General features: G+C 40.4%; 1 protein-coding gene across 4 annotated transcripts in view; it reads right to left on the reverse strand.

The window, feature by feature from the left end:
- Positions 1 to 19,172, reverse strand: part of cacna2d3a (calcium channel, voltage-dependent, alpha 2/delta subunit 3a) — a 125,933-nt gene that overhangs the window by 98,111 nt on the left and 8,650 nt on the right. For all 4 annotated transcript variants that reach the window (XM_037772393.1, XM_037772392.1, XM_037772394.1 and 1 more), the window contains exon 3: positions 2,599 to 2,715. In XM_037772393.1, coding sequence (XP_037628321.1) covers positions 2,599 to 2,715 — 117 coding nt within the window. The remainder of the gene's footprint in view (positions 1 to 2,598; positions 2,716 to 19,172) is intronic.

The following is a 19,172-nucleotide window of genomic DNA, read 5'->3' on the forward strand; positions in this document are numbered from 1 at the left end:
AATTATCAGGCATCCAACACAGGGGCAGGCGGCTCTAGAGAAGCCATTAGCCAACCGAGTCCTCATATCTCCAGGGATTTAACGCACTCTCGAGGAGATGGCACACAGAAAAGTGTGTTATAAGATTCAATACATCTAATCTCACAGCACAGACTCAAATAAGTTTCAATTGGAACAGGTTGACAAGACACGTCTGTCTGTAATGTAAAAATGGACGTTAAGCTTATAGCAGTGGTTGGATTCCAAAACAATGTTCACTATTATTAGAAAACTGATTAAGTCCTCCATTGTCTATTTAACCAGTAATACTATTCAATTAGAACCTTGCATTCATGCCAGCAATCATTGTATAAGAGTAGGAGTCATATTTTTGAAATGCCAGATGACTCATATTAGCATGAAATACGTCAGCTTCTCTATGTCCTCAGTGACGACGGTTTGTGGAAATGGGAATGCTTTCAAAGGAAATGGAACACGGTGCAACAGGTAATGGTCACGCAATCCGAGCGGGCAAAGGTACCATAAGAATAATAAAAGGCATAAGCAAAGCTAAAGCACGGAAATGGTTTGTCACTATCTGTGCCCCTCTCTCTCTCTCTCCTCCGTCGCTTTCCTTTCAGCTTGTATCCTTGGACCAGACTCTCAGAGAGAAATCCAATTTGTGTTAACAGCACCATGTTGTCCTGATAAGATCTATCACCTGGAGCTAGAGCTGCAGCCACAGAGGCAGAGCACCGTGGACACATCCTGAACTGCACCTGTTACGGCAATGACACACACATATCCACACATGCAGATATGCTCAGATCTTTTATCTAAGAAAAACACTGATAACACAATATAAAAATACTCTAAAATGAGTGATGGAACAGAATTCCAAATCTTAAGTAAAAGTTTATGAGAATTATTAAAAAAAATTGTTTCAAAGTAAAAGTATTTGATGCTCATAAAGCAGGATGGGCTCTTTAAGGGTATATTTTATCATATAATATAAGGCTGCAACTAACGATTATTTTATTGTCGAATAACCTGTTGATTATTTTCTTGATTAATTGATTAGTTGTTTGGTCTATAAAACGCCATAAAATGATGAAAAATGTCGATCAATGTGTTTCCTCAAATGTCTTGTTTTGTCCACAACTCAAATATATTCAGTTTACTGTTTTTGACGAGTAAAGAAACCAGAAAATATTCACATTTAAGGAGTTGGAATCAGAGAATTTTGACTTTTGTTTCTTAAAAAAGTACTCAAACCGATTAATGGATTATCTAAATAGATGGCGATTAATTTAATTAATTGGCAACTAAGCGATTCGTTGATTCATTGTTGTAATATAATTATTGAATTATTATGTCTGATGCATACATCATTTATTGGCATTTTAATTATACTTAAATGTTATTTAAATTAAATATAAAAATGGATATTTAATGAGCGGATCAGATGTTTTTCATGTAAAATCTCAATCTGCAACTATGCAACTATTGACTGTCAAATAAATATACTGAGTAAAAAAGTACAATATTCCAATTCTGAAATGTATTTTTAAAAAGTATATAGAACTTAACAACAATACTTAAGCACAGTACTTATATTAACGCTACTATCCATGCATGCAGAATTGAACACAAATCTAAATCAAACAATTTCAGTTTCAGTTTGGAGATTTGTCTTAAAGTGGCCTCTTAGACGCTGATGTTTGGTCTGAGCAGATCAACAAAGTGACACAGTGGCACTGATGGGTGGCTCACAGCCTCTCACTGTCTGTCTATCACCTCATACAGCACCCTCACATATCTCTCTCACACATACACACAGCGAGCACACGATGTGTCTGGTTTCACTGTGGCAATGTGACACTACAGCACTCCTTCAGACATCAAATAGGGTCAGCAAGTGATTTCACTGAGCCCCCTGAGCCTCTCCCAGCCTCTCTGGGAATAGATGTGCGAATACTGAACTGGAAAAAAAATTCTATTTTTTTCTATTTTGTAATTAGGTGGTCATTGTTATGTGGTATATTTTATAGTACATAAAAATGAAAATGATTCTATTTTAAATATATCTTTACTAGGGCTGTCAAAGTTAACATGATAATAACGTGTTAACGCAAATTCGTTTTAACGCCACTAATTTCTTTAACGCATTAATGCAACTTAGTAGAAAACCTAAGGAATCCATTGGAGCCAACCATGTTATAATAGCTTGCCGCGAAAAAGACTACATAACACTCTAAACTTACACAAAATTTTGGTGAGGAAAAATGGCATGGCCATTTTCAAAGGGGTCCCTTGACCTCTGACCTCAACATATGTAAATGAAAATGGGTTCTATGGGTACCCACTAGACCTGTGAGGGTATCGTTTTGTGTTGTTAATTGATTTCCAATAATACATATATAAATAAATTTGCATAATGCCCGCTCTTATGTTGATAAGAGTATCAAATATCTGACAAATCTGCCTTTGAGGTACAGTTTGAACAGATAACAAATGTGTGATTAATTTGCAGTTAATCACAATTATTAATCAATTATTAATCGCAAAGGAAGGTTTAGGTTTAGTGTGATGGATGATGATTCAGGTAGAAACGAGTACCTTCATAGCCTCGGCTTTCTTGTGAAACATCTCCTCCATGTCCTCAGCCAGCCTCTTTACCAGCCGCAGCCCATCAATCTCCTCCACCCGCACCGCCCGCTCAAACTCCTTGTATTTCTGAAAGAAAACCACACATTCAGGTTATCAGGTTACAGTTACTGCAACAGTTAAATCACTAAACAATGTGTTTTCATTCCAATAAACTTGCTACACACTACATGTGATAGTTTATAGCATGGACGTCCCAGTGTGAGCTCAAGCTAATGTTCAGTGTCCTATCTACAGCAATGATACTCAATATTGTTTTGCTCACATCGGACAGTATGTCTCAGACAAAGCAATGTGATGGGGAAAATATGATAATCACATATTTGAACTGCTTGCAGTCATGAATTTAAAGTCTTAAAAACACACCTTATTATTCATTATGAAAGCATTCATATTCTGAAGGTAATTTTTGGAGGTGAGTAAGCTATAAAAAGCAGTTTATTTATATAAACTAAAATCACAAGTTGGCTTCAGAAGACTTTACAGCATATGACACAATCAGTAGATCTTTGATAGGGGGAAAAAAAGAGTTTAACAGGAAACAAATGGGAGAAACCGGATGAAACACTACATAGAATGAAGAACAGACATGCAGTAGTTGTGTGTATACAGAGTAGCCAGAAGTAGCAGTGGTAAAATTGCAACATAAAACCACGAACCAGTAGCAATGCTAACAAAGAAACTGTAAGAACTCATTATCAGTGGTTCAAAAGCGGAATACAGCTCAGCAGGAGATGCTTCCCCATAATAATCTACATATAAACGAAACCAATCAGCTCAGCCAAGAGAATTATCTGCCACCTTCAGGTTTTACCAACCACACATTAAGCATCGCCGCTGCCCTCAGTATCCGCCCTACACTAAATCACATTATTCTGCAATAAACCAATACTAGGGCGCTTAACTTAACCAGCGCCGTAACCAGGGACAGTGACATTAAGTCTCGCTAATTCCACACCCATACATGCCACACACACATATATGCAGAGCTGATCTAAGTGAGGAGGTATACTTCTACAGATAAAAAAAAAAAGGGGAAGAAGAAAAGAAACCCATTTTTGAAATCTCTGCAAAGCTGCAGGCGGCTGTGTTTCACTCTTGGGGGATTTAACAGGAGATTACCGCCATATCAAATAGCATGCCCTCTCTAATGTTATGCCAACCTGCTTAGACGCACGCTCTTAGCTGCTCCTGTACAGCAACACACACAAGGAGCAGGGCGAGGGGAGAGGGATCACGGTAGGAGGAGGAATGGGGACGACATCAGACACTCAGGCGGCGGCTTTTTGGATTTAGTCAATCATCTGAAAAACTGCAGGACGTCGCCAAACAGAGAGGGATATTTTTTTGCTTCATACCAAAACTTTGATAAGGGGGAATTCTTTAGTTGTAGCTGAAGGTGATAAGTGAAAGTAGAGCAAAATGTCGAGTCACTTGAGTGAAAGACGCCTGAGACGGGTCATTTTGTTGTACAATGCCTTAGTGAAAACAAAAAAAAGGACACTGAGAGGGGACACTGAATTTGATCACTGATTGTTATCTTGTTAGAATTATGGTTACATCGCTCGTTTGCCTCCATCCCGAGGGAAAGACACAGCCAGACAGACAAATACATGAGAAAGGGAAAAGGCAGATAAAGGGAGACAAAAAGAGAGACTGGGGAGAGATAGGGAAAGCAAACACTGTGTGGGTGCAAAGAGATTCAAGAGATGCAAAGACAGGTAGGATGAGGATGAAAGGGAAGGCGGAGGGATGTTAAGGGTGGAAAGCTAAAGTAGAAAGGAAAGGAATAGGATGATGGATGAACAGTGAGAGCACGGGGAGGTAATATTGAAGTGGGAGGTCAGAGGGCGGTGCGAAGTGCTATCTGTATTTGAAGAGCTGCAGGTGGGCAGAGGTAGAGGGAATCAGGTTAAAATCACTGCATTTACATTTGGTTTAGTATGGACTTAAAATAAGAGCTAAGGTGGAAGGGATTTTTTGATAGCAATTATAGTGATTAGAGAAAAGAGGGTCTGATTCATCAAGGTACTTTTTGAGAGATAAGAGTCCAACTTATAGTATAATGGAGTCTGCAGGGGGGAGACAGGAGAGACATTTAAAGCTGCAGTGGGTAGAAATGGAGCAAAAATGATTACAAAAAAGTTATTTTTATACAACGCTCCTGACAGTAGTGCATGAGAGAGGTAATCTGAAAAAAAATCAAGTGCCTCTGTGTCCTCCGGTGCTCCCAATGGCATCTGCAAGATTTCACAGACCGGAGGAAAACAACCAATCAGAGCCAAGCTGGAGCCTGGCGTCTATGAGCCGGCTGTCAATCACTCGTGAACTCCAATCACACGGTCAAACTAGCTGATCAAATATGAATTAATATTCTGTTACTGTAATGCTTATTTCTCGCCTCAAATGTTTTCAGAAACATCTTGTAGTGTACTGTTTAGCTGTAAAATGAGAAAGTTTGTGACCCGGCAGCCGTGTTGAGATCAGTTGAGGAAATACCAAGCACCGACCAACAGCCCAGAGCAAACTTTCTAATTTTATAGCTAAACAGTACACTACAAGATGTTTCTGAAAACATTTGAGGCGAGAAATAAGCATTACAGTAACAGAATACTAATTCAAATTTGATCAGCGCTGCCTGGTTTGATCGTTTGATCGGAGTTCACGAGTGATTGACAGCTGCCTCCGTTGAATGAACAGCCAATAGGAACGCTCTCTCTTTGAAATGACCTGTGATTGGCCAAAGTCTCCCGTCACGAGATTAGATTTTTTAAACCCTGAAAACAGAGCCATGATGAGGTGCAGAAGTCTAGTTTCCTCTCTGAACACCTGAATTACAATATGCTGAAAGGTTATTATGGAATTTTTTGCCCAATGATGCCAAAAACATTCTGCCTGCTGAAGCTTTAAAGACAGGTGGAGCAACGAGCAGCAGGAATGTTTGAATAAAATTAGGTTCATCGGGGGAAACACACACTGTTTCATCTGTTATCTCCATTTCATAGCATCAACACTCTGTTCATAACCATAACACTGAACAGTCTGCGTGCCTTTGAAATGCTGCCGAAGTGGTGCCTTCGCTGCCAATTTCATTTGCATGCCACAGTTTGCAGTATCAAAATTGTCTTCAAAAGCTCCGGCGCAGCCTTCCAAATGTGCTTCTGTTACGCATATGGTAAAAGATTGGATCAGACACAAAGAAGGAAGGAAAGAAAGAATGAAATAAATCCTACAAAACAATGGGAAGACGCACCTGAACACATGTCACGTTAATGTCCCTTTTAGATGCAATTTTCTTTCTTCAGAAGTGTTCTGCGTGACAACTACCCCGACCACAAGTTTCACATTTCCTCAAACAAACTTTTGTTCCTCACCCTAACAGCACTGCTAATTAATAGCAGCCTCAAGTAACATCGTCTGTAGCCAATCAAAGTGACTGGCTGATGACTCAGAAGCCAAATTACAGCGACCGTAACCATATGAAAATCAGAGCGATAATCCCGCTGGCTGACTGACAACTGCAGTGTGTCAGACGAACAGAAAATCCAGGTTTAAAGCCAATCCTGGTTCCTGGCTGGTGGTGGTGGGTTGTTAAAGCTGACAGGTCAGCGGCAGCTCAAACCTGAACTGGTTTGACTGGTTTCTTCACCAATTTCCTCTTTGTCCATTCTCCCTTTACTGGATCCCTGTGGCTTCTTGTTCTCACTTGCTCTCCTTTTGCTAATTATATAAATGAATGGCTGACTTCATGGACGCAGTCATAGCTAAGAATTCTCTCTAAACACAGTTCCCAAGACTTTTCTATTGAAATCAGTATATTTTGATCTACAGCTCCACTAAATCCTTGTCCATGAAACTGGCCCAGAACTGACAGATATTACACACTTCACCAGGGCATAAGGAAAGCACCAAGTGCCCACGGCCTGAGCCGAAGTGTTTATGTGTTTGCGATCACGTTTGTCAGTGAAAGGCTAAGAGCGTCCAGCTGACCAGAGGGCTGTCTGCAGCGCTATGTTCAGTCAGGCAGACCAGAGCAGACTAGGGCAAACCAGTCCTAATTAGCCTGAAGCTATCCTCTTCACATCACATCAACATCACAGGAAAGCCGACTGGCATACATCCAGAACAACCATTTCCCAGGAGAGGGGACAGGAAAGCTTCTACAACGGGCTTCATTGGCAACTTAAGGTCAAATATTATTCTAATACAATACGCTAGATTTGGTACAATTTTCAAGATTTTGCTCATGAAAAAATTGGCTCGGCGCATCCCTACTTTTATTGGGATGTACCGCTACAGGCTGGAGCATCTATTCATGTCCACTAGTCTAGCTGCTCGTCTCCTGCTGAGCAGTCTCACAAGAATTGTATGTTTTGGCCTAACTTGCTGTCAAGCACAAAAGTAATTACCTTTGCCTTTCCCACAAGGATTGTTCCATTTGCTGGTTTGTGCACCTGAATACTGGCCTGATTTACCAGTCGTAAATGTACTCAGGTAGACTTCTGCTAACTTATAATTGGTTGTAATGGGGCTGGGCTTCAACTCAAACTTTTCGCAACTAAAAGAGAAGCGGTTCCATTTTTTATAATCTATTGCACTTGTTTTTTTTCCATCATTGCTATGGGTTTCAAAAACATTTTACTTCCCATCTTTGCTGCTGCGATATGGGGTTTTGGCTTGTTCAATCTAAGGATCAGTTCTTGCGAATTACAAAAAAAAAAATTCTCTCTTGCAGAAAACTAGGCTTTGAGAAATCCCCCTCTGATATTTCTGCTGCCAGCCCTACAGCATACAATGGAGGTGAATGGACTTTCATTTGTGTTTCTCACTGCACTGAAAAATTGCATTGAAAAAACTCAACAGTGACGTGTCTTGCTAAAAACAATATCCTGCAAAGCCACATTGGAAAGACACTAGAGCTGCACAATTCATAGAAATTTCATAAAAATCACAATGCGGTCTACTGAAATTTTCAAATCGCAGGAAGTGCAAGATTTGTTAAAGGTGGAATGTGTGTCAAAATACCACTTTAAATTAAATATTGTCGTGCTGTAGAGATGTCCTGGCCTACACATCATATTCTACAGACTTAAGAAAACGCCTTTGGTGCAGATCCCCGCAAAAATCCCACCATAATCATTTTAATGTGTTTTTCAATGAAAATGAGAATAATGATGTAAAAAAATATCATTCCCTCTAATATCGCAAATCATAACGCAATTGCAGTACCAGTCAAAATATTGGCAAATTAGGTTTTTCTTAAAAAATCGTGGAGCCCTAAAAGACACGCTGCTGTTGAATTTGAGGCTTTCCACACTGTGAGCACCACAAACTCAATCCCATTCACCTCCATTGTATAAATCCTTCACATCGGAGTCCATGTGGCATTGCAAACACAAGTGATAAGACCGGTTGGGACAGTCTCCAGCTGAAACTTTAATGTTCACTTGTTTTAGATGGATGATTTTTTTATTCTTTTTCAATTAGCTAGCAATAATGTAATCAACCACACTAAATGATTGACAGCAGCATAGGAGACTCAGCGTGTTGCACACAGTATACAGCCACACCTTGAAGCTGCCCTGTGCAGCTGTTCTTGGTCTCTTGAGTACCAAATGGTGCTTCTCTGAGCCAAAATAACTGTGTCTGCCCATGAACAAAACTACAGCGCTGTCATAAATTTACTTCTCCCCTAGCAAGAGATATATCAGGCTGCTAAGGCTACCTCGTTCGTCCACTGCAAAAAGTAGTTTCAACTGTGTTGACGACAGAGATGAGCAGTGGTGACACATATTGTATGGTGTGTGGTAACTCAATCCCTTTCATCTCCCCCACCCCCTCCTCACCCCTCTGCTGTGCCGCATCACATGAATGAGCTGATGCTGCTAATCTCTCTCCGACACAGTGTGCTCTGACTCTAGGACAACAATCAGAGGCTAGGATCCCCACATCCAGGCTGCACTTTGGCACACAGAAACAGAGACATGAGCAAGCCTGCATGTATACATACAAACCTCAATAAATAATAAGTACACAGTAGATCCAAACGATATACTGTATGTAGAATGGCAGGACATGCGTACAAGCACTGTTTTTCTTTGTGTGTATCTGTTGGTCGTTCATTGTTTGTTTGTTTATTTACTCATATAAAAAATTTAAAAGACACAATAAATAATTTGCAAGTGGATGTGAAGGAGAATTGCCTGAAAACCCTCCAGGGGCTTGAAAAGTGGCTTTCTCCTGCGCAGTATATTACATGAAATAATTACAGTAATGTAAAATACACGATTTGTAGTTTAGAGTTTTTCATAAGACAAGAAAGATAAACAGAAAATAGAGAATAAATAAACACAAATAATAAAAAACAAGAATCAAGCAAGAAGGCCTTTAGACTTATATGACAAAGGAAAAAATTGGTTGTACCCAGCTTATATAGGCAGTCCATATGGAAAATATTGGTTGGTTAGAAGAAGTGATTTCAGGGATCTTTTCAAATGCTGTGGTGGAGACATGTTAAAAAAAAAATGTAAAGGCTGATAATTCCACATTTCATCATAATGAAGTGTTAGAGCGTGGACTTGTGACTGACATATTACCGCATGTGTTTGTATCTACGTACGTCATTTCCTTGGGGTTTGATAATAAAGTGATTAATGAAGGGGAAAAACTTCATTTCACACTAAGACTGAACCCCAATCCCCCAAATCCCAGCTCATTTTACGCGTCACCAGAGCCCACTTTACCTTGGCCCGCTCTCACACAATATCACCGCTGTTTGAATCGTTCCCCCTCTCTCTCTCTCTCTCTTTGTCTCTCTCTCTCTCTCCCACACACACACACAAACTGACACAAAAATGTATGTTCACACTCCAACATCTGTGCACAGACACAGACATATAAACAGATTTTTCACTCATTAATTATTGAATTGAGAAGCATAATTTACACCTAAATGTAAAATAAAAAAAGCCAAAACGTAGACAGCGTTGTTGATTGTGTTGTTGCTCAGATGCTTCCTGGCTCTCTGGCTCACTAAATGAAGCTGAACATTCACAGCGGAAAAGGAGAGGCAGAAGCATGTGCCAAGACGCCGAGCACACTAGCCTGAATTACAAGTCTGTGTGCTATTGTAACCCGTCTGATTCAAGCTGTGTTATTTGGTTTTCATTCACAAAAAGCAACCCTGTCTGTTTTGTTTGCTTCTGCCTGCTTGTCTGACTACAAGTGGATGAGTCTGGTTTGATGAACAAAAGAGACACAGCTCAGAAAAGCCTCTGGATGTGTGCGTGTACGTGTCTGTGTGTGTGTGTGTGTGTGTGTGTGTGTTGTGGAGGAGATGAGAAGAGACTACACAGGGACACAGTGACCAATAAGTCCACTTAATGGACTCTCTGATGTACTGAGGCCCCTGAAATGAGTGCCCACTTTATGATAATCACATGCAGTTTGGGGCAAGTCATAGTCAAGTCAGCACACTGACACACTGACAGCTGTTGTTGCCTGTTGGGTTTGAGTTTGCTTTGTTATGATTTGAGCATATTTTTTATGCTAAATGCAGTACCTGTGAGGGTTTCTGGACAATATTTGTCATTGTTTTGTGTTGTTAATTGATTTCCAATAATAAATATATACATACATTTTTATAAAGCACGCATATTTTGGAAGAAATCTCTCTTTCAGGTTTATTTTGAACAAATAAAAAATGTGCAATTAATTTGCGATCAATCGCGATTAACTATGGACAATCATGCAATTAATCGCAATTAACTATTTTAATTGATTGACAGCTCTATAAAATACAACACTTAAAATTGTTTGAAAACATTTTAAATATGTCAGACATAGAACATGCTGAAGAAATCCAGAAATCCACAAACGGGAAGTAATTTCCCTCTGGATGAAGTGCACTTTTTGTGTGTGTGTATGCTTTCATGTACCTGTATGTGTCCATTAATGCAATCTACAACCTTTGTGCCTACCGTGCGAGAGCATGTAGCTATTCTCCTAAAACATGTTCAGAAGAACAAACGTGTTGCAGTGTCATCGTTTCATATAAAGGGCCACTGACACCCCCAAAGTTATATTTGTAATTACAGCCAACATGGCTCGGGGAGGAGGAGGAGGAGGAGGAGGAGGAGAGCGGGGTGGAGAGACAAGGAGAGAGGAGGTGAGGAGAGAAAAAGAGAATAGGTAGGACCCAGAGGCATCATGTGGTTGAAGTTAATTCTGCTTGTGTCACTTGGCCACTACAGCGTGTGTGTCTGAGTGTGCGCCTGTGTGCAGAAACGAGGGGAAAAACAGAGAGCGAGGGGTTAAACAATTGCACTTTGACTGATGTTGCATTCACTCCAAACACTGCAAGTCTGTTACTAGAGCGCTAGCCCAAATCCACAGCAGGAAATCACTGCTGGATCACAGGATCTCCCAGGAACGCCAAATCGTTGCTGTGCCCTCCTCCTTTCATACCCTCCCCTGTATGCCAGCCGACAAATTGTTCCTTTTGAAAGAAGAGCGCTGGCCGGAGATGAAGTGGAACAATTAATTTCACGCTTGTCCTCCCTGCCTCAAAAGCATGTTGGTCTGAGTCCCGTATCTGGTGGCACAGAGACACTCCCCGCGGATTGTAAAACACACACACACACACACACACACAAAGAGACAAAATGTAAATCAAACACTTACTGTAAATGTTAATCACACAGACGTAAAACAAGACGTGTTTAAACACAAATAAAACTCATGGGATCATAAACTCGTCTCGCCTGACTGGCCACACCTTCATCGCTGCTCCATTCACCATAATGCATAATCTATCAGAGGGGAAGAATATAATATTGATCATAACGGGGAGATGTCTCAAAGTGAGATCAATGCCCTGTGAATGAATGGGGAGGATTGTGAGAACAAATGCACGCACACACAGCGTTGACAGACCACTCAATCATGTGGTGAGAAGAGGGCAGCTCCTGATAGGATATAGACTGTGAGCTGGGAAAAGTTTCATTGTGGTTCTGTCGCTGGGCCCTGGACTTCTACAGTTAGACCCCCTTTACACCTGGCATTAAAATGTGTTTCGGGTGATCGGATTGCAGTCGGGATAGTGCTTAACCACATGAAAGTACGAGTGTAAATGCATCCCAAAACGCATTGATGAACACAAGTGTAAATGTAATTGCGTTTTCAATCCACATACAACAACTGCGTGGGCGAAATACGTAATGGTAAGGTTGTCCAGAGTGACATATTTTGGGTTCTGGAAGTAGTAATCAACAGCAAATATTCAAAGCTTCGGCCGGGTGTGTGTGTGTGGGGGGGCTCAGGGGACCGGACCACCGTGACCAGAGAGATCACCGCCACCGCTCTGTCTGTGCTCAGCCACTCCTTTCCTCACCGTTCTGCGTGTGCGAGTGTTTACGTAACTCAAAGTCACGTTTGCGGGGTATCTCCCCCTTAACGGTGGTGTTCTGAGGCTGATGTGTCCGCGCATTACGCACCGCCTCTCTAGCAGTGCCCTGCTGCAAGACCGCGCGCAATGTAGCCTCCAGAGGCTTCCTCTCAGCCCTTTCAGACAGTCTCAACCATACTCCATTCTGGTTTTGCTCCTGTTATAATCTTGTACATGTTGAATTTTGCACATCTACATTTGCATATTTACTACCTCAATTATTTTTTATTTAAAATAAAAAAAACATTGTAACTTGCACACTTTGCTAATGTATATAGTAGGTTATTCTATGTTTATATTTGAGATGTTTTATGTTAGTTGTAGTAGTCTGGTATATTTAAAGTGCATTCATTCTTTGTGTATTCTATGAATATATTTCTCTAGTGTTGATATGTTCATTTTATTTACTGTTTCGGTGCATTGTCTGGATAACCTGCTGCTGTAACACAATCATTTCCCAATTTGGGATCAATTAAGTCCATCCATCCATCCATCCATGTATCCATGTATGACTAACACTTGGCAGTTGGCACCCCTGGTCTTCATTTGTGCTCTGCTGAGTCACATCTGAAGGCATCATAAAGCACCTGTTAAACATACACACTTGACGACATGCAGTAAAAATTGTAAACTATCCCACGTGCCATTTTGCCTACCAGATGAATGCAACAAATTATTATTTTTTTTTTAAACGTAATTAATTTGATGATTGATTCCAATGAAAGCTAAGTGAATCCTGCCTTGTGTCTGGTTTAATAACAATGTTCCACATGTATCGTATCTCTTTGCTTTTGATTGATTCATGCTCTGTGAAGTCTAGACAGAAAACAACAGCTAAATAATGATCCTACATGTCTTTCTTTATCATCACTGTTACACGCTGCTTTCCTATTCTTCAGTGGGTTGACAGCAGTGACAGCAGCTGTACACATGTTATCATTAGAAGAGCTAAAATCAGAATTGACTGTTGTAAACAGTAAATAGTTTCCGTTACAACTAATATGGGGAACTTAGCAGGGAGTCATTGGAGTAAAAACATAGTCATTATCTTAGGGAAGTTCAATGATCAAACTATCCCCAAATGTGGCTGTGTACATACTAAGGGAAGCTAAAACAACCGGTCAGCATTCATACCTGAGAGACATCTTGACTCGATTTGTTTATGGGGACTTGCGACTTAATTAAAAGTTGTCATTAGTAATTTTAGTTATATATTATAAGTTGTTTAGAGCTTGTGTTAGGAAGTTAAACAGATCATAATTCCTTCTCTATTATCTATTTCATATTGCTCTGAAAACATCTCCTTCAACCAACTGGATTTATTCAAGTTTCTCGCCAAAAATTTACAAGATTACATTTGAATGCATCATGATAGCGTTATAATGTACCATTGCCTAATACTCATTTTACTGAGTAGAGCTTGGGAAGACAAAATCGTGATCGCGATTAATGTTCGATAAATTGTGCATCCCTACCATGATCACCATCTTAGTTTAACATGCATTGTAACATTTGCTAATTAGCACTAAACACGAACTACAGCTGAGGCGGATGGAAATGTAATTACTTTGAGGGGGACATGAACGATTTTACCAAATGACATGACATCCGCCTAATACTTGCTGAGATAATTCACTTAATACCACAAATGTCAGCCTCATGATAGCATTATGAGAAAAGTCAGGGGATCACCAAAGTCAGTAAGCTTCATCCTCTGAGGACCTCAACATTTCATAGCAATCCTCTATCCAAGGATGACAGATATCAGATGATGTTGAGATATTTCAGTCAGGACCAAAGTGGTGGAGCGACCGACAGATCAATTGACCGTTAGTAAAAACGCAAAAGAAATGTGTGATCGCAAATAACCCAACAAAAACGGCAACCCAAAATTACTATCATTCCAAAATATGGCAAACAGCTAGATTGTGATATGCAAAGAAATTTAATTAGCTTCTAAAATCACAGCTTCAGAGTTACGTGTCTTTTGGTTTGCGTTTTCTTATTTGTTATAGCGTTTCCTTTGTGCTTCTCAGTTTTCGGAGCTTGGTCGTTACAGTAAATGGACAAATGTTCTAGGGGCAGGGATTCTGTGTGTGCTGCTGTTTTTTTTGTTATTGGTCCTACAAACTGTCTGTCATATCCTGCCACTAAATCTGGGAAGCGACCACAGAACAATACTCCAATGCTACAATAACGCTATTAGCATTCGGGCAGTAGCACTCCCTAAAAGTTTAAATTAAAACAATGTCACTTTATGAAACCTTCCTGCTGATATCTGACCCCATGCAAGCCACGCTGCTCTTTTTATATTTCAGTATAATTGAAACCACTTACACACCTCACCCATTTCACTCCTCAACACAATTCACCCACCTGCAGCTTCTGAGTGAGTGTGTATGTGTGTGTGTGTGTGTGTGTGTGTGTGCGTGTGTGTGTGTGTGTGTGTGTGTGTGTGTGTGTGTGTGTGTGTGTGTGTGCGTGCGTGTGTGTGCGTGCGCGCGCGTGTGTGTGTGTGTGTGTGTGTGTGTGTGTGTGTGTGTGTGTGTGTGTGTGTGTGTGCGTGTGTGTGTGTGTGTGTGTGTGTGGGTGCTTCTGCAGTGATAGAGTGTTTAAAGGCTGCCTGAGGGCTATTAAGAGGAACAGTGGAATAACAGCTGTACACTAACACGAACACACACACAAACCCACACCCACACACATACACACACACACACACATATACACAAGGCCGTATGGCGTATCTGGTACCGACGTTGAGGAGTTTGTCCCAGGGTGCACTGCGTCTGTTGGGCATGCACCATTGCCCCTCAGAGTGGGTGCCAAATCCCTGCTCTCTCTAATGACCACCATCTTTCAATGTCCTCACATGTCTTGCCATCATGGTGTGCCCCCCACCTACACACAGACACACACACACACAGAAGTCCCTTAAGGGCTGTGGCTGACATCATCTATGCCAGCATGAGACCATATCTACACTGAAATAAATGAATACATAATTTACATGTATGAAGCAAAGGCAGCCTTTCCCCTTTCAAAAGGGAAGCAAGTACAGGAAGTTCCCTCTCTACCGTCTCCACTGCACTTTTTCTTTTAAACAGCCATAAGTCACTTCACCCAAAAACATAATAGCAGGTCTAATCTGTTCACATGGAACTGATTAATAGTCCACAGTCTATCTGTAGTTGCCTGCATTCACTTGGTTTCAGCAGAGTCGTGGAAAACATTTTTCATGCTTAGCAGCACGTACAATGCGGCCTGCTGCTTCCCTATTCCACTCCATACATTCTCACAGTCTCAAATTGATTCTAGCAGCAGCCAGCGTGAAAGTGGAAGGAGAGAGCAAAACATTGTGGTGGATGTATTAAGGTAATATTCATCCTTGCAAGTGGAGATTTATTACGGGAAGTTACACTTTTTCGACTGCAGTTTCATTTGAGTTTGCTTTGAATGCCTCACAAAGAAGTGGGGGAAATAAACGGACCACCTACAGAGGAGAAGAATACTTTTGAGGACCGCAGAACATTTATGAATAGGCGCTATGAATTGAACTGAATACACGCATATAATAAACACTTTGAAATAAATGTAGAACATGAAATATAAACTAAAGATGATATACCGCTTATAATGGAATACATTAAAGAGCATAAACAGCATCAACAACTCACTTCATATTTACAGCATAAATATGATCACTCTTTTATGATATCAGGCATAGCCTGACTGATGCTGGATTTCTGAGGACGATACCGATATCGATATTTGGGAGTTTTAAAAATCAGACAATACATCGGACAATGGTATTTTTTAAAAACCTAAATAAGCAATCTTGATACGGATCCTTTAGATTTGTTTTTTAAAGCATTGTGACCAAGATACAAAATTATTTTACAGTTCAATCAACTGGTCATGTAATGGGGACACTGTTTTTAAATGACCTCAAACCTCAAAGATCTCAAAAGTCTGATATTTCTGTACGGAAATTTCTGGTTATTTATCGCCAACATACACGCAAATACCAAAATATCTGCATATAAGATAATATCGGCCGATATAACGTATGTATAGTAAACTGCTGTCCCTATCGCACTCCCAGAACAATCTTGAAATTATTTCTGTTTCACATTTCAAGTTTTTATTTGTCATACAGAGCAGACGTTGGCAATAAGATTCTTGTTCAGAGGCTCCCTCCGACAGAATAAAATAAAATAGAATATAAAATATAATGTGAATATTTGAAAAAAGGTACCCATATGGAGATGCATGCGGTCAGCAGCAGTGTTAAGAAATGCTGTGGAATTTAAAGAGTGCCAAAGATCATTCCACCCTCGATATGACCACAGCTTGTACTATTGCGACTCAGCCGGACTTATCCAAGTCTGAGTGTCATGAACATACTGACTGAATGAATACTTAATGCCATTAACAACCATACCTCCTTCACAGTAACTAACGGTAACCCTGCTGTTATACAGCCATCAACTTGATCGCCCTTAACAACCATACCTCCTTCACAGTAACTAACGGTAACCCTGCTGTCATACAGCCATCAACTTCATCGCCCAGTCATTGAAAGTTCATTGATTCTCTATGGAGCTGCATTTCAATATCAAACAGGATACTCATTTAATGCTGTTACCCCAAAACAGCTGGCTATTTAGAATTTTTGGCAGCCATAGTTGATCACATTTTCCAAAATAACTTGACAGGTTCCAAAGTCCATTAGCAGCCATTCAATGTGAAAAACATATGACACAAAGTCACATAATATGCGCAGGGCAATCTTTGCAGTATTTCATCAGACTTGCTCCTCAGCTCAACAGTTTTTTGGGCAACAGATCTTCTTATTGTGGTATTCTACAAACCATTACTCACTTGTATTCAAACACAGGAAATGAAAAACTGAGTATTTTCTATACGTTTCAATCTGGACAAACCTTTTGAGCAGAAGCTGCACCACCCCCCAGTTATCAGAGTGAAGTGGCCAAAGTCCACAACTGTTACTGTGTTTAAATTTGTTTTTGTTGAATCATTATTACCACTATCAGCAATAACACCCTGGATTTACCTCAATATTGACTGTATTTTCATTGAAAACATCTCCATACCATACAAATATACCTTAAGAATATATTTTATGTATCAAATTGACAACAGTTTTTAATCAGAAAAACTTTGTATTTTATGGAAATATTCAATTTGGGTAAAGAACTGTTAGCAATACTAACTTTACCATAAATGGACATTTCATTTAATTGTTTATAGGAATACTTCACCCACAAAATGACAATTTATATATCAATTATTCACAACCTGTTACGTTGAATTCTTGAAGAAAACTTTATTTTTCTCGCATGCTTACACTGTGTAAAAATAAAGTCAAAAACGTTAAAAAAAAATCTTGATATAGTGAAGTAAATAGGGGCCACATTTAAACAGCCCCCATTTATTTCACTTTTTTATGTTTTCGGATTCTCCGTTCACTGTGGAGGCATGCAAGAAAAAGTTTTCTTCAAGAATGCAATGCAAAGAAGGGAGAGTAACTGATATACAAATGGTCATTTTGTGGATGAAGTATTCCTTTAAGCTATTTTCTTTTTGTATCTATCATTCTGTTCAATAGGTCCCCACTAACTTCCTGTAGGAGGCCACCTGACAATGACTGGTTCCTGAAAACTGCATTGAGAAGACCAGTTTTTTGCAGAGTTTGTGTATGCTTGGAATAACCAATACTTCGTCACCACACACCTAAAGCACGACCAGCAATAAATTAAACTTTGGCGATTCAATGATGAAACCAATACCGTGTCGTGACCATCGGATAAATCACAAGCTAATAGATTTGTATGCAGTGAAAATAGGCAAAAACAATTCTCAGTGGACTACTTCCCAAACAGTATCTGTCTTTGTTACTGCACATGTCAACAACACCATGTGATCAATATCGCTCATCATTGATCCATACTGATCCTTGTGTCTAAGTAATCGTTTGTCACTTACTCAGTGCTCAGCATTACCACAGTGTCATCTGCATATTAGTCAGCGCAGGCCTCTAGCCTACATGACATGTACAGGAGCCACAAAAGGAAACTCAAACAAATACACACTGATAGAGTGAGAAATGTTTTTGCAATGAGGGAGTAACAGGGAAAGGCCAACTAAAGTGCACGTGTGTGTGCTGACATAACTGTCATCTTCCACCCTGTGTTATCTGGTGTGGTTTGGGTGAGGTGATAGCAAGTGCAGGTGAAGGTCATCAGGAGGAGGGGCCACTGTTGTGTCCCACTGAGCTGGATTTGGCAGCACTCTCACAGTCTATGAGAAGTGTTGTGCTCCATAAAGTGCAGCCAAACTAAGCGTTTGTTTGTGTGAGTGTGTGTGTGTATGTTGGCAGAGTTGATGTAGAGGCAGAGGGGGTGACTTGGGACAAATACTGACGCCACCCGAGAGTGCAGCAGGTGCACGATATTGTGCTGGGCCAGCGGAACTAGTTTTTTGAGGGTGCGGGCACCGACACTTGCTCCGAACACTGCCGTGTCCCAAGATCCCCTCCCATGTATTCTTTAGTGCCATAGCCTGCATCCTATCCATTATTAAAGCAGAGGGATGAAGGGAGAGGAGGAGGAGAGAGGGAAGGGGAGAAAGAGAGAAAACTAATTGGGGGAGGCACAAGGACACTAAAATGTTGATAGAGGGAAGAGTTGACAGAAAGGTTGAAGGTGATAAAGAGACAAAGTAAGAAAGAAAAATAGATATTCTGGGCACAAAGCAGAATTATCTGAGCATGCAGAGGTTTAGGACGTATAAAGAGGTATTTGTGATTGATGGAGCAGCTGTAATGGGTCTGATGTCCTTTCCTCTATTCGGTGTATTGCTTTATACGGGCCATCTTTACCTACAGCACACAGGGTGGACCCAAACAAGAGGCAGGATGATGGATGTGGACAGCAGCGAGTCACAGACAGTCCTTCACACAGTGCCGCACACGTTAATGTGCTTAATAGTACTAGTCCCGCCCCTTTACCAAGTTGGCTAATGTTTACTCGCTGCATGCAATCCAGTCCGGAGCACAACG

This window comes from Sebastes umbrosus, chromosome 6 (genome assembly GCF_015220745.1).
Source record: "Sebastes umbrosus isolate fSebUmb1 chromosome 6, fSebUmb1.pri, whole genome shotgun sequence".
Lineage (NCBI taxonomy): Eukaryota > Metazoa > Chordata > Actinopteri > Perciformes > Sebastidae > Sebastes > Sebastes umbrosus.